Consider the following 15,000-nt stretch of genomic DNA (forward strand, 5'->3'; position numbering starts at 1 on the left):
TCGTCATCTCACTTTGTGCTAATAAAGTACGCACAATGTTTGAAATAAATTGGAGTTCGCAAGAGTTCCAAAAAGGAGTTTGCAAGAACTAGCAAGAGCAATATGGAATAAAGATCTATCAATCATTTACCAGAATTTCATATCTGACGGTACTACAATTTTGTGGTGTCCTTTTTTATTTATACAATTTTATTATAAGTAAAAAAACTACTTATTATACAAAGTTACGATACAATTAATAAAATATTATTGCTTTCCATATAACATATCAATATAAGATAAATTATATTCTATAAGTCATAATCCTAATTATAATTGTCATATTTTTATAACAAGTCCATACTGAAATATGTAAATTTTTATGTTGTTTATAAATTATATTTAAAATTGTCTGGCTTAAATTCGATTACAAATATATTGTAATTATTCTGATCTCCAAAAAATATTTTATTTTAATTTTTCTACTTCTATTTATACTTCTTTCTAACAAAATAATAATATGTTTATAGTTTTTTTGCACAAAGTAATATTTTTATTACATAAAAGCATATTCGGTGTAAAATTCCAAGTATATGAGTACTTAAACTAAAAATATTAAATGAAATTAGTTTAGCTAAATAATTATTAAAATGCATAATGTGACTTGGATAACTAAACATTGTATAATTTCAGGTCAATTAAATGAATCTGAACATAAATTAGAAAAATTAAGGATAGAATTGAAAAAATATGAAGGATTTTTAGAGGCTGCTCTTAATCAACAACAGGGCAGTAGTCCGCAGGCTTTAAGAGCGAATGGTGTTAAAAATTATAGGTAAGAAACAAGTGCCAAATATATATTAAATGAACAATTTTGAATATATTGATAATTGAAATTGGGTTTAATTAATATCATTTTAAATTTAAAGCTATATCAGAATCGTTTTGATATGAAAATGATATATTTTACTTAACATGCATAGTAGCCAGTTCAGTATAAGTTATTTTTTGATCATACATTTGGAACGGTAGTTCCTTTCAGAGGGACTCCGATAAAATTCTAATTCTATACAAAAGTAACGGAAATATTTGATAAATAATCTGTATTAATGAAATATATATATATATATATATATATTTAATAAATATAATATTGTTGTTTATTATGCATTTGATTAATATTTTAATTTTAATTTGCGTTAAGGGGGTTGTTCGTTTTTTTTACAAAAAATGCAAGGTATTTGTTTTTGTTTTTTCGAAATGTATTTATCATAGAGACATGCGTTTTTTTTAAACAAAAATTATAAAATCAGAATATTACGAAATTTTCTTTTTTTTGCTGTCATTTTTTAACCAGGGGCCGCCAAAAAAAATAGATATTGAGATGATTTTTTTTTTAAATAATTCTAAGGTTTTTAGTTTTCATAATATCAAAAAATCTCAAAATCGAAGAAAAATAAAATAAAAACCAAACAACCCCCTTAAACTTAATAATTGGGCAATTGGGCGATTGCATCATATACTTCAGTTTTAAATCAATTTATCAAAAAAGTTATTTAATTATCGTTTAGAAACTCAAATGGAAGTGGGGATGCAGATGAAGGAAGCTTATCACGATCTGCGAGCGACAGTAGTGTTGCAGGTGGCCAAAATGCAAATAATGCTTTGGCGACAAATGCGAATAATAATCATGGGTAATTAGAAACCGATATGACAAATTTACGATATAATTAAAAGCAATATTAAAAAACAATTGTATTATATTTTACAGCAGCTCAGCAAGCCCTGAATCTGGCTTGGGGGCATCTCACAGTTCATTACCAGGGCCTACATCTGTAGAAGTTGATGTTGTTGATACAATAAATAATGATGAAACCTACTATGAAGCAGATACGTTGCAACCGCTTGGTTCTTGCCGTGCTCTTTATCCGTTCGAAGGTATGAGTTGTTTGCTACATTTTAAACTTCCCGAAGGAGAAGTTTATGTTTTCATTAAAAAATCCGATTCGCTAATTTTATGTTTTCTCGGTGTTTCAAACCATTCTGAATCGAATGAGACCAAATTAGGAAAAAGTATGTGTGTGTGTGAACAGATTTTTTGCTGTAAATCGACGTTTTCTCAAAAACGGATGGACCGATTTCAAAAATTCAAAAGCCATTTTTAATGTATCTTGATGAGGTCTAGCATCAACTTTGCGCAACGATCAGCCAAGCCGTTTCTTTGTAAATGGTAAAGTGAAAAATTTTTAGCCCGCAATTCTGAATCGATTTTGATAATTCAAAAACCGTTCGAAAGATATTGGTTGGCAATCGTGCTGATTAGTTCTTGGTAAAGATCGGCCGGGCCGTTTTCTTGTAATAAAGTGTTAAAAAAATTTTTTCGACGATTTTTATGATTTTTTTTTGACGGTAGATACCACAGTCTTATTATAGATCATACTAAAATATTACATACTAAAAAATTAATATGTTTTTTTGGCGTTTGTCAAAATTAGAACTTTCATCGACGCCCGAACCGATTTCAAAAATTTAAAAGCCAATCGATGTATTATGCTGTAGATTATCTTCTCTTAATTTTGTGCAACCATCGGTTGAGCCGTTTCTTTGTAAATAGCAGAAAAGTGAAAAAAAATTGTCCACGTTTTAGCTCTCAATTCTGCTTAGCTGCTGTTCTTACAGATAATTTAAACGTGCTTGAGAAAATTCTATTGGAAATTGCAATGTTTAGATTTGGTTGATAGCGATAACTTTATTTTCGAAATAAATAGTTGAAAACTTCATCTCAATTTCGGTTGATTAAGTCAATTTTCACACATTTCGGGAAATTCATGCAACTTGCCTTAAGGCTACATGCCACTTTCAACTAGTTTGAAAATATATTGTTTGCTTTCCTATTTATTCACATGTATTGTGCTGCAAGTTTTAGGACTTTATCCTGAATGTTTTTAATTGTGTAATTTAATTTCTCGTAAGCTAAAAGTATTGGTATAAAGAAAAAACTATCTAAAACTTATCAATATTATTAATATGTACTTTTTCATATTAAATCTTTCGGAATGCTCAAGTTTGTTGATTGAAGTATGTGAAAGTACCACAATTAAAAACATTATAGTAAAAAACATTTTGAAGTCATGGTTTTCATAAATAATTATCCCATCAGCGACGAGCGATGGCTCAATACCAATGGAAGAAGGCGAAGAACTACAAGTGATGGAATTAGATCAGGGTGACGGCTGGACACGTGTGAGACGGTTAGGAGGGCCCAATGGTTGGGAGGAGGGATTTGTACCAACGAGTTACATCGAAAGTACATTATTTGCATAACCAAATGCCTAAACTTGGATCGTGCGGGCATGAGGGGTCGTGGCGTAAGTACAGTATTACATAAATAATAAGACACTTATTTTTGAAATTTGTCACCTTCGATTAAACTATATAAATGTCACGGTCAGTTTCAATAACATTAGTAAGAACTATACACGTTTTTAAGGGTTTCATTCAAGGTTTGTGTTTCAAAGATTAAAGAATTAAAATTTTTAATTAAATATTAAAGATTATTATGTATTTCGTTCACATAAATTGATGGTCTAGCGAATTAAAATTGGATGTGAAAATATCACTCTTTATGGTTTCCTTAACTTTTTCATTTTGATATTACTTATTATTAATTTTAGCAGACTGCTTTTTCTGATATATTTTTTTCAAAGATAATAAGTTACAAGAGCGAATTACTGTTGTATATATCAGGAAAAAATTGAAACGTTTATGATGTTGCAGAATGTTGTAACTGATCTATGGTGCTTGAAGCTTTGTGATGTCTTGTTGCAAGTAAATATTTCCGGGCTAAGAATATGATGTTGTTTATATAAAATAACAAATGCAGAGAAATATATATTTAGCATTGCGTGGAATATAAACTCCTATAAAAAGTATTTAATTGTGAAATCTGAATCATGTGAATGGAAATTTTTAGTATTAAATTTATTCTCTAAATATTTTACATATACACAATATATTAAATGCAGTAGGTAGTTGATTTCTCCTTTTTCTAATGACTAGTATTTTATTGTGTTGTGAATACTTCATAAACTATTTTTGTGAGTTCCTGAACTTTATTTGGTTCAGAAATATTTTTCCAAATCATTTTTTACAAATATGAATTGCTTATGATAATTTGCTCAAAACTATATAAATATATGGAGATATGTAAGACTACTACTAGTCATAATGTATTTTTTAATTGATAATTCCAGTGCTACATAATTTAATGGTAGGACATAAAAATAGAAAGCTATCACTGCTAAAATTCATTTAATAGATTAAAGTATTAAAGTATTTATACTTTTATGGTAAAAATTGAATGTATTTCCTATGAATACATAATAGCTATAATCATTATTAATAATCACAGTTTTGTAAATCCATTGTGAAATTTAGTTAAAAATCTCATTCAGAATCTTTGGTGGATTGCATATTGTGATAATGCCTCTAATATGCAAACTAAGGGGCTGGACCTATACTAATACATATTCATTTTAAATTGCTTATATAGATTTGTAAATATTATATTCTTTTAAAAATTAAATATTTGTCAATATGTATATGTGTGCTTATATACCTCGCTGGTATTACAAGCACAAGGTGTATAATGCACAGTATTTTTAGACTAAAGTAAGTAGAGATAATTATGTATGATATGTATTTAAAAATAGTGTTATGTTAGATACATTTTGATAGATAAAATCATCATTTAAAATATTTTGCCAGACAATTATTAGGCCAATTGTTATAAAATTGTATACCACAAGTCAGATTCAGTAAACTCGTAGTTTTAAGCAAAGTTGATACAAACTCTGATAACAAAGGCAATATTTACAGCAAAATAAATAAATATATGAAAAAAAAATCTTACAATAAATTTTTGTTTCAATCAATCAAATTCTTGAATCTCAAAAATATTATATTATCAGTTAGCAAATGACCTTCTGCTTATCTATATCGTTATAATTCAGCAATGCTCTGTTCAGCTGCTATTATGCCTTTGCAATAAGATTCTATAGCTTAATAAAAATACTGATATCTGAGTTTTACTATATCTAAGTGTGTGGTACTGATTTTAAGTTATTTATTACTATTTGTTTGCCATTATTAATTTATTTCTGGTTAAATCCTAAACTTATTCTCATAATGTTGTAATGAATGTGTTTGAATTTGTATTTGTATGGCAGTTGTTTTTTAACAATAAAAAAAAATTATATTTTGTTGAAAAAGCTAAAACTCGGTGGCATGTTTTTCTTGACTGAATGTAATCTTATTAATGAGTAACAAATAGTTTTGAATGTCTATGTTTTGAAGATAAATATATATATATATCATGAATTCATTTCATAATTGCTATGTACATTCATGCTGAAAATAAAATAATCAATATAAAAACTTTATTTTTTAGATCGTGTATTTAGATAATTTGATAATAAAAATTTATTTATATGTAAAACATGCTTATGATATTACAGTTAGGAATGAAAATATATCAACTGTTTAAATGACTAACTAATAAAATATTAACAAATTATGGATAAATACACTCCATTAATAAATAAATAAATTACCAATATATCATTACTCATTCTACTTTAGGGCCAAATAATTTATTCAGATCAAACATGCAACAACTGTAAAGATTACATAATAAACTGAAGCTTGAGTAATAACAAATTATAATCAGCTGTTATTTATCGATGATGGATGAAGTTTCTTCTGAATAAATAACTTTCTGGCAGTTTATTTGATTTCATGAATATAATTCTTTTATTTAAAATAATATATAAACTGAACATCAAATATAAATTTATTTCTATTGGCATGTAACCAATATAAATATTAGCTCAATATAATATAAGAACTTTCAGCAAATGTTTTAAAAGGCAACAACACCATTTTAAAACTTACATGCAAAATTATGATTGTTTGCTAATAGTATGGCAAAGCTATATTTCTTTGTGATACTTTCAGAACAGGTATTCATTGACTCTCTTCCCTATTTATAGGTCTATTATAAAGAAAATATTTCATATTTGAGCAAATATTCTGCCAGAAACGTGTAATAATTACAGGTTTCATATTCAAAATCTATAAAATGGACAATAAGGCTTTTGATTTGAATGATTTTATCACATTCGACTCAAATAGTCACAGAGAAAACATTTTGTGTTTGTGTAATATTACGTATCACCACTTCCACAACAACTACTGTCTGCTGCAACTTTTCTTTGAGATTTAAGATCTACAGTTAAAGGATCAGTTCCAGATATTGATTCTGCTTTTCGATCATAACTCAACCATTGTCGAACAGCCAAAGTAAAAGCTTCTAGAACATTTTGGGAAGTTTTCGCTGAAGTTTCAATGAAACATGTTATATGGTTATCATTACACCAATCAGCAACATACTCTAGAGATATTTGTCTAGCTTCAGGGGGAACGTCACACTAAAAATGTTTGAATGAGTCATAAAATAAATATAGCAAATGAAAAATGATTCATAATTAAAATATATTGTACCTTATTTCCTACAACTATAAAGGGGAATGTATCAGGTGAAACATCAGCATAGCGCAGGAATTCTTCACGCCATTCTTGCAGGCCTTTGAAACTCGCTGAGTCATCAACAGCATAAGTTAATAGGCAAACATCTGATCCTCTATAAAAGGGAGTTCTAAGTGCTCTGAATCGTTCTTGACCAGCAGTGTCCCAAATCTTGAAATGGATAAATTTTTTTATTAAACAAGAATAATTTTATTTTAGTGTGTTCAGTTCAGCTAAATATGGGAATCAATAAAAAAATAAAAAGGCAAAACTGATGTCAAAATATTAATAGGCGCCCCAAGTGATTTAAAAAAGTGCACAAAGTAAAAACAGCTTCATGTTCATAGAAAGGTAATAAATAACATTAATATAGATTGAGACAGGAATGAAAAAAAAAAGGATAAACCTTAGTTATAGAAAAAAATCTATTTACATTTTTTTTTTCATGTGCCATACAATTAAGATGTTTATTTTTGGATTCTCAATTAACTATCATTTTCTATTTAATTTTTTAAATTACATGTGTGTGTGTAATCTGCTAATATCAACTATTAAGACTTTTTCCATTATACGTATTTTATTTTTTTAACTAGTGTAGTAAGTTTTTTTATATTTTATTTGTATTCTTATTTATCATTATATCTATTATTTACATAGATAGTTTTTTTACATTTTTATTTATTATTTTATAATTTTATAATTTTTAAATATTTATTATATATATATATATATATATATATATATATATATATATATATATATATTGAAGTTGTGTCCACTATAGAAGATTCAAATTAGGATTCAAATTGCATGTATTTTTTAAAAATAATTTTGTTTAATTATTAATAACGGAATGAAAGTGAAAAAACTTGTTGGTTCTTAATTATATGTATATCGGAATGACAATGTAAAGATTGAATGGAGATCATCATTCGGTTGGTTACCAAACAGTTTGCATTTACGAGTGGCATTTGTTGGATTTATTACAAATTCAATTGATACTGTTTTAGGATTTCAAACCCAAAACAATAGTAAGAAGATAGTCGCCGAAAAAAATTTTACCTCCGAAGATTGTCTGACTGCCCGCGTTACTGAGCCACCCTGCCAACTCAATACACATTTGGGAAAGTATAATAATTTGGATCTGGTAAAACAGCATAGTTTGGAGCCTAAGAACAGCTAGACAATGTCTTGAAAAAAATTACAAGGAATCACTATTTGAGTCAACTCAGGCTAGTAGATTTATTATTTAAGATTTTTTTTGTTTGTGTTTCGTAACTGAAATACTGTTTGACTCTGACAATAGCTAATAAAAACGGACTGCGCTAAATAATAGTAAACTTAACTGCTATTAAATTATTTCCAAAAGTTAATCAAGATACACCAATGCTAACTATAATTGAGACTACCACCAGAAAAAAAAAACTATATTTGATTCTTGGAACAAATTGAAGTGTTGATTATAATAAAAGAATATGCTAGTTATTGAATCATATTTATTTCTATCAGAAAATTGAACAGTTTAAAGCAAAATGTAATGAGCCATTAAAAAGTTTTGAAATAGGGTTGAAATGCTATTATGATAGATCAATTACTTTAATATTTAATACAAATACGTATAATTTATCCAGATTTATTTTAAAGATATTTTGATGTACAAAATTATATTAGTATATTTGTGTTCTATGTGTGGACTTAGATCCGGTCAAACGGATAATTTTTTTAGACACATTCAAATATTAATAAAATAAAGAACGATTAAGTACAGCACAAGAAAGGTTTTGTAATAAAATCAGTTATGTTTATTATGTGAAATGGAATTAGCACCCACCATTTATGCCTTTGAAACTAGCTTTTTATGCATTAACTGAGCATAATATAAAAATTATTCTGCGACTACATCCTTTTGACTAGACATTTTTTTTGTCTTAAAAGGCTGAAAGAATGTTGTGTTGGAGGAAATTCTGTCAAAAACTATTATCCCACAAACAGAATGCAATTTTTTTGCTCTAATGAAAATATACATAAACATGATGATATGTAATTTTGGTAGGATAAACATGTTTGAATAGGATAAACTTGTTTGACATTATATGAAAAAATAGGTGACTTAAATTTTCAGATATCATCAACACTTTGTACTTTGTACAACATAATTGTAACATAAATTTTAGAATAATGTTACTTTTAATGTAGATAAATTAAGACATTTTATATTTGCTATTTTATTTTATTAGACTCTTGTTGATTTTTACTTACGAAAATATTCAAAAATCAAATCTATCAAATTTACCTGCAATGTATAATTTTCACCGTCAACTTGAATTTCTTTATTCATAAATTCGACACCAATAGTATGAAAACTGTGTTCATCAAAATGATTTTTGACAAAACGATTCATCAAGCAACTTTTACCAACTCCACCATCACCCAAAATCACAACTTTCAATAGGGTGTTTTTAAATTGCGAAACCATGACTGGATTGTTATTTTTGACGACATTATCATCTGTAAAAGCAAATTGTTATTTACGTCATTTTGACATTTCAATCCAAAAATCATATTTGCCACACCCGGGATATGAGAACTAAAATTCCGGTCCATAGATAAAATCTGTTATGCTCCCATATCCAACTCAATCAGAAACTGTCACTTGGTTCGCTTAGACCGTTCATGGCGACTTTATAGTGAAACATATTTTAAAAATCCTTAATATTATAATTAACCCTCCGTCGGTCGGCGTGGTCTGGCCGGACTTTTTTCGACTTCAATTTAAAAAAAAATACTTCCAGTAATCCTATCGATTTGAAATTTCTTGACTTTTCCTAAAACTTCATTAGCTGTCGATCAATGAAAAAATCAGGACAAAAAAATGTACAGAAGGATAATTATAAGGATATTAACTTTTTTATACTTCGAACGGTCGGAGTGGTCTGTCTCTAGACCACCCATACATTTTGTATGAAATATACGCTTTAATTCTTTGCCATGTGTTGTAAAATGAATGCCTTAGTATTTTCACGATGAGAGTTGCTTGAAAACCTACCAAACTTATTGGTCATCGCAAACATTGAAAATCGGATGATTAATACGCACATTATCAATAATTTTTCTACCCGTACTGCGTTCGAAATTTTTTTTGGCAAACCTGTAGTAAAATTATATTTTCAACTTGAATTTTACAGCTCATTTCAAAGGCGACGCTACTCATTTCGTTTTCATTTGAATTTCACATTCATTTCGAAGGAGCTGAAAAAGAATAAATATTGTTTTTCATTTATATTAAATAGAAAAATAAAAATAATAAAAAAGCAACGATTTTTTATATTCTTTGATTTTTTATATAATATAATATAGTATATAATTTTTTTATTATAAGCAAGCTCAACACATGCAAAAGACGGTAAGAAAAAAAAATCAAAACTATAAATATTTACTACTAATAATTGTTAACATATAAGACACCAAAAACTTATTTACCCCATATAAAAGCATGTGCAGCAAAATGAATGGTGGTCCAGCCAGACCACTCCGACCGTTCGAAGGTGAATAAATATCCGACCGACGGAGGGTTAATAATAAAAATATTCTAAACATAGATAAGAGAAGAGTATAAATATGACACGAATAATCGTTGGGTTGGAATGTTGTTAGAAACAAGATTTATTACTACAACCTCTCCTTCGGCTGTTAAATTCTGATTGCTGTTCAAAAATAACAAACATAGGTGCAAGGTAAGGGTTTAATACAGTTACATGATGGTTACATGAACTTTTCGATATGTGTAAATAATCAACATGAAAAATTGAATTTTAGCAACTTTTAAAAAAATGCGATAAAATCTTAAACTATTTATTTTGAAAAATAGGTTTTCCCTTTTTACTAAATACTTATCTATGCTGTTTCCAATTGATATCTTTTCAACATACTTATATATTCATATGTCTATAATTGTAATAATTTATTTCAATATGTTAATTTTAATACATTAATATTTTATTTGAGAAGTGTGGGTATCAACCAACCAAGTGTGGGTAGTGGGTATTATTATATTCTCTAGGCTCTAGGGTATCAACAACCACTTATCGTAGGCCTATAATATTTTAGAATGCTTGACCCATAGATAAGGAAATAGATAGAAAACTTGGGGGATATTTGGAGTCAACGGAATAATTGCACACGACGCTAGAGGCGCTAGTGTTCGTAACAGGTTGCAGAACTTTTTGCAAAAGGTTTCGGTTTGACCCATAGACCTTATACAATTTCATGGACTGCTAGTCCCCATACATTTCTCAAGTAAAAAAGTGTCAAAAGATGTTCTATGGTATGAGGGCAAACGAGGGTAATTTTGCGGCCGAGATATGTCAAACTCAATCGCTTGAACGTCAAATGAAAGTCCGTGTGTTCGAAATTGTTAGGAAAATATTAAATAATATACAATTTATGTTAAACTAATGAATGTAATGAACTATTTATATATTTATTTATTTATTTTAGTTATACAAAGTGTTTAAGGAAAATAAGAAAAAAAAAATAAAAAAATATTTTACATATTATAAAATTCACTGAAAATAAGAACAGTTGGCTAGAGCTATTATGGGAAATTAGAAAGCAACAATGAAATATTTGTTTAAATGTAATATATTTATTATTGGTGTTTAAAAAGCACAATTTTTGTGTGAAAGTGGCGTACATTTTTATCAACTTTGCTTTTTTTATGTTCTTCATGGTGCATTCTAATTGTTAAATACATTTTTGCGACAAAGTTGATAAGGTCATGATAGTGCTGGACAAATTGCTGGAAATGGCTTAATCTAAAAAAATGTGCAAGTCCCAAGTCATTCAAATTTCGGAGAATCGTGCTTTCATATGAACTTTTGTACATTAAATTTAAAAAATTTCGAATTAGGGTTTCTATATATAAATATAATTTAAACATTTCATCGGAAGGATATGAAAGATATCCTCGATTTTTTATATCGATGAATGTCGAATTTCCCGGAATACTTGCGAAGCATTCAGAACAGGTTTTACTGCAATCAGGAACTTTACCACAGACCAAACACATTTTAGAAGACATTTTACTTTTAACAATTTTACAACAGGTATATTTTTATCCTCTTTTAATTTAAAAACCCGAGCGATCAAACATCACGTGAACCCAAGTAACTGTAAAATTTAAGCGATCGAGTGCATTCGACTAATCTCGGTAAAGCTCGTGTTCGTATTTGACATATCTCGGCCGCAAAATTACCCTCGTATGCCCTCATACCATAGAACATCTTTTGACACTTTTTATGCGCTCAACTAGCAGTCCATGTATTGTATAAGGTCTATGGGTGATTCTCTGTACCTCTCGCTCTCGGGCTCTCGTTCTAATTCGTAAAAATCACGAATGGTCCACGCTTTATGCGGCTTATTATATATAAATGTGAGGTTCTTTTTTGGCCTGATGATTTTTTCTTCTAATAATTGTTTCTAGTGCATCGCTTTTAAGTTTTGCATTTCTGGTAAATACTGATGACATTTATTTCACTTGTAGCTTTTGCCAGTTGCAGTCTTAACGTATTTGATTTTTGGCACATGGTCTTTATTTCGTGTTATTCTAGTTAAATAAGATAAAAAATGAATTGCAATAATGGATTGGATTCTGACATTGATTTACGTGATGGTTTATCAGCTCAAGAATTACTCGAGAGAGGAGAAGGTTTAACCTATGAGTAAGTACTTCAATTAAGTAATGTTTTCTCTGAGTATATATAATAATTGCATATTTTAGTGATTTCATTATCCTTCCTGGTTATATTGATTTTACTGCTGATGATGTGGATTTATCTTCTCCGCTTACAAAAAATATAACTCTAAAGACTCCTCTTGTATCTTCTCCAATGGACACTGTAACGGAGTCTGATATGGCAATTTCTATGGCAGTAAGTTATTTTTAATAAAAAGTTTATAAATCATTATTTATTTTGAATGTTAACGCAAATTATTGCAGCTTTGTGGTGGAATTGGAATTATTCACCATAATTGCACAATGGAATATCAAGCTAATGAGGTTCTTAAAGTTAAGAAATACAAACATGGATTCATTAGAGATCCCGTAGTGATGGGACCTAACAATATTGTAAGTACAATGATTTATACAATTGTACAAAATATGTGATACTAATACATGCTGATGACACTACTTAATTATAAGTAGCTTAAAACATAATTTTGATGATTAGATCTAATATAAGGATTTTTTGTTCATAAGTGACAGATGTTTTTATGCCATACTTATTAATCAAACTTCTGTGAAATATGTATCAAATGTGCTTTTCAATATTATGTTGATTGAATTATAAAAAGCGCTGATCAGAATCTTATATCAAATGTTTATTATTCACTGTAATCTCTTATTGTCGCATAATGATTGCTTCAAATCCCTTCAGAGGTTTCTATCTTATTATTAGAAAAGGGCAAAAATGTTTTATTGTTGTTTAAAATTGTTAAATGTAAACTTAATGCATATGACTAATATCTCAGAGTATTACAAGCTTATGTATCAGTTAAAATTAGTGGATTTAAAATTGTCTTAATTTTGTTTGATTAGAAGATATTAGCTCTGTATGGCCAATTAAAAATGTTTTTTTTTATTTAATAATGAATCCAGGTCGCTGATGTTACTGATGCAAAGAAAAAGAATGGGTTTACCGGCATTCCAATCACAGATACTGGAAAATTAGGAGGAAAACTAATTGGCATAGTTACTTCGAGAGATATAGACTTTCGAGAAGACAAAACATCCAGGCTTTTAGATGTATGTTTGATTTTTTTAAATTTTGAATAAAATCTTCACAAAATATTTTGTTACTATTGGATTTTCTGCAGGTTATGACTCCACTAGAATCCCTCATTACTGCTAAATCTACTGTTACCTTACAAGAAGCCAATCATATATTAGAAAATAGCAAAAAAGGAAAACTTCCCATAATTGATGACAAAGGGGCTTTAATTGCTTTAATTGCAAGAACAGATTTGAAGAAGTCTAGAAGTTATCCTAATGCCTCCAAAGATTCCAATAAGCAGCTTTTAGTTGGTGCTGCAATTAGTACAAGGCCTGAAGATAAAGAGAGGTGAGAAAGTTTATTATGTTTATTATCAGTATAGAGTGCATTATCAGTATTGAGTGCTTTTCTACTAAATTGAACATATGAGTAAGAGCAAAAACTCATTAATGATCATATTACATTATTATATTATATTGCTTATATCCAATGTGTTAAATCACCATAATTTTCAATATTTTTAAGAGTTTACACTAGTAATTTTTTGATACTGGTTTAAGATCCGTAATGAAGATAAATAACATACTATAATTGTTGAGTATTTTTATTTAAAACAATATGAGATCTATATTATTTTCAAATAATATAGCTTTAAGTAAAATAATGTTTTATTAAAATTTATAAAAACAAACATATTTAGTAATCATTATAATTATTATGTATAAAATTAGAACAAAATAAAGATTACGCAGTGGCAATCTTTATTTTGTTGATCGTGAGTATTTATATTATAAAATATTTTCTCTTAAAAAAAACATTACATTTTAATGTAAGAAACATCAGTAATCATCAATCTGATTCTATTTATTCAGACAAGTTATGAAGCTCTTTGGAAAGCAATAAATATTCAGTTTAATGATGAGCTGAGATAATATTTTGGCATTTGTTTATGCAATAGGACCACCTAAAGATATATCTATAAGCGATTATGGAATTCAAAAATAAATTTGTTCTGAGAAATTTAATCTCGAATGTACTATTTGATACATATTAGTGCTTATGTAAAAAAATATCATTATCAAAATTTTACTTATTTATTTGATTTGTAATTATTTATGAAATAGGACTGTAAAAGGATTTAATTTTACATTCACAATTTCAATAATGTATGAGAATTCTGTACAAAACAAATAACTTAAAATGTCATAAAAATGTAAGCATTTGCTTAAAATTTTTATGCCTATTTACAGGTTGAAACTTTTAGTGCAAAGTGGAGTTGATGTCATTGTTTTAGACTCATCACAAGGAAACTCCATATATCAGTTGGAAATGGTTAAACACATTAAACAAACATATCCTACATTGCAAGTTATTGGTGGCAATGGTAATTATTTTAATTAAAATCATGAAATTCTTTTAATCAATGTAGTGCTTTATTTTTAACTCTTTGGGTACGCATTTGTTTGAGAAAATGTTTGTGTTTGAAATAGAAAAAATTTTAAGTTTTGTAACATCTCTAGGTAGTGGCTTACTAAAAGATTTTATATTAGGAGGGGGGGGGTGCTTGAGCCTTGAAGGGGGTGGCGCGGCTTGACAAAAAATCATGAAATATTACGTTGGAGAAGGGAGGTTCTAACAAGATATCGTGCGTATTTATTTTTTA

At 28.2% G+C, this 15,000-nt stretch overlaps 3 protein-coding genes across 3 annotated transcripts in view; 2 read left to right on the plus strand and 1 right to left on the minus strand.

Annotated features, from left to right (window-relative positions):
• The window catches only part of LOC113371478 (protein ECT2-like), a 365,352-nt gene that overhangs the window by 155,668 nt on the left and 194,684 nt on the right, over nucleotides 1–15,000 (plus strand). The window lies entirely within an intron of this gene.
• On the minus strand, nucleotides 5,762–9,106 carry LOC113371486 (ras-related protein Rab-9A-like). Its single transcript, XM_026612113.1, has 3 exons — nucleotides 8,858–9,106; nucleotides 6,541–6,735; nucleotides 5,762–6,467 (listed from the first exon to the last, which is right to left on the minus strand). The coding sequence occupies exons 1-3, from the start codon at nucleotides 9,038–9,040 to the stop codon at nucleotides 6,204–6,206; spliced, it is 642 nt and encodes a 213-aa protein (XP_026467898.1). The 5' UTR covers nucleotides 9,041–9,106; the 3' UTR covers nucleotides 5,762–6,203.
• The window catches only part of LOC113371483 (inosine-5'-monophosphate dehydrogenase), a 4,879-nt gene continuing 1,762 nt past the window's right edge, over nucleotides 11,884–15,000 (plus strand). The window contains exons 1-7 of the mRNA XM_026612109.1: nucleotides 11,884–11,995; nucleotides 12,107–12,284; nucleotides 12,344–12,494; nucleotides 12,563–12,691; nucleotides 13,223–13,369; nucleotides 13,441–13,685; nucleotides 14,588–14,721. Of these exons, the coding sequence (XP_026467894.1) occupies nucleotides 12,190–12,284; nucleotides 12,344–12,494; nucleotides 12,563–12,691; nucleotides 13,223–13,369; nucleotides 13,441–13,685; nucleotides 14,588–14,721 (901 nt within the window). The 5' untranslated portion in view covers nucleotides 11,884–11,995; nucleotides 12,107–12,189. The remainder of the gene's footprint in view (nucleotides 11,996–12,106; nucleotides 12,285–12,343; nucleotides 12,495–12,562; nucleotides 12,692–13,222; nucleotides 13,370–13,440; nucleotides 13,686–14,587; nucleotides 14,722–15,000) is intronic.

Source organism: Ctenocephalides felis, unplaced genomic scaffold (genome assembly GCF_003426905.1).
Source record: "Ctenocephalides felis isolate EL2017-DRISC unplaced genomic scaffold, ASM342690v1 CF-g0.4_SCAFFOLD_01492, whole genome shotgun sequence".
In the NCBI taxonomy this organism is placed as follows: Eukaryota; Metazoa; Arthropoda; class Insecta; order Siphonaptera; family Pulicidae; genus Ctenocephalides; species Ctenocephalides felis.

Coding starts and splice junctions, on each gene's coding strand:
- LOC113371486 (XM_026612113.1), bottom strand. CDS start 9,040: ATGGTTTCGCAATTTAAAAACACCCTATTGAAAGTTGTGATTTTGGGT. Junction 6,736..8,857: donor GTGAAAATTATACATTGCAG/GTAAATTTGATA, acceptor ATCCATTTCAAG/ATTTGGGACACTGCTGGTCA. Junction 6,468..6,540: donor TTATAGTTGTAGGAAATAAG/GTACAATATATT, acceptor AAACATTTTTAG/TGTGACGTTCCCCCTGAAGC.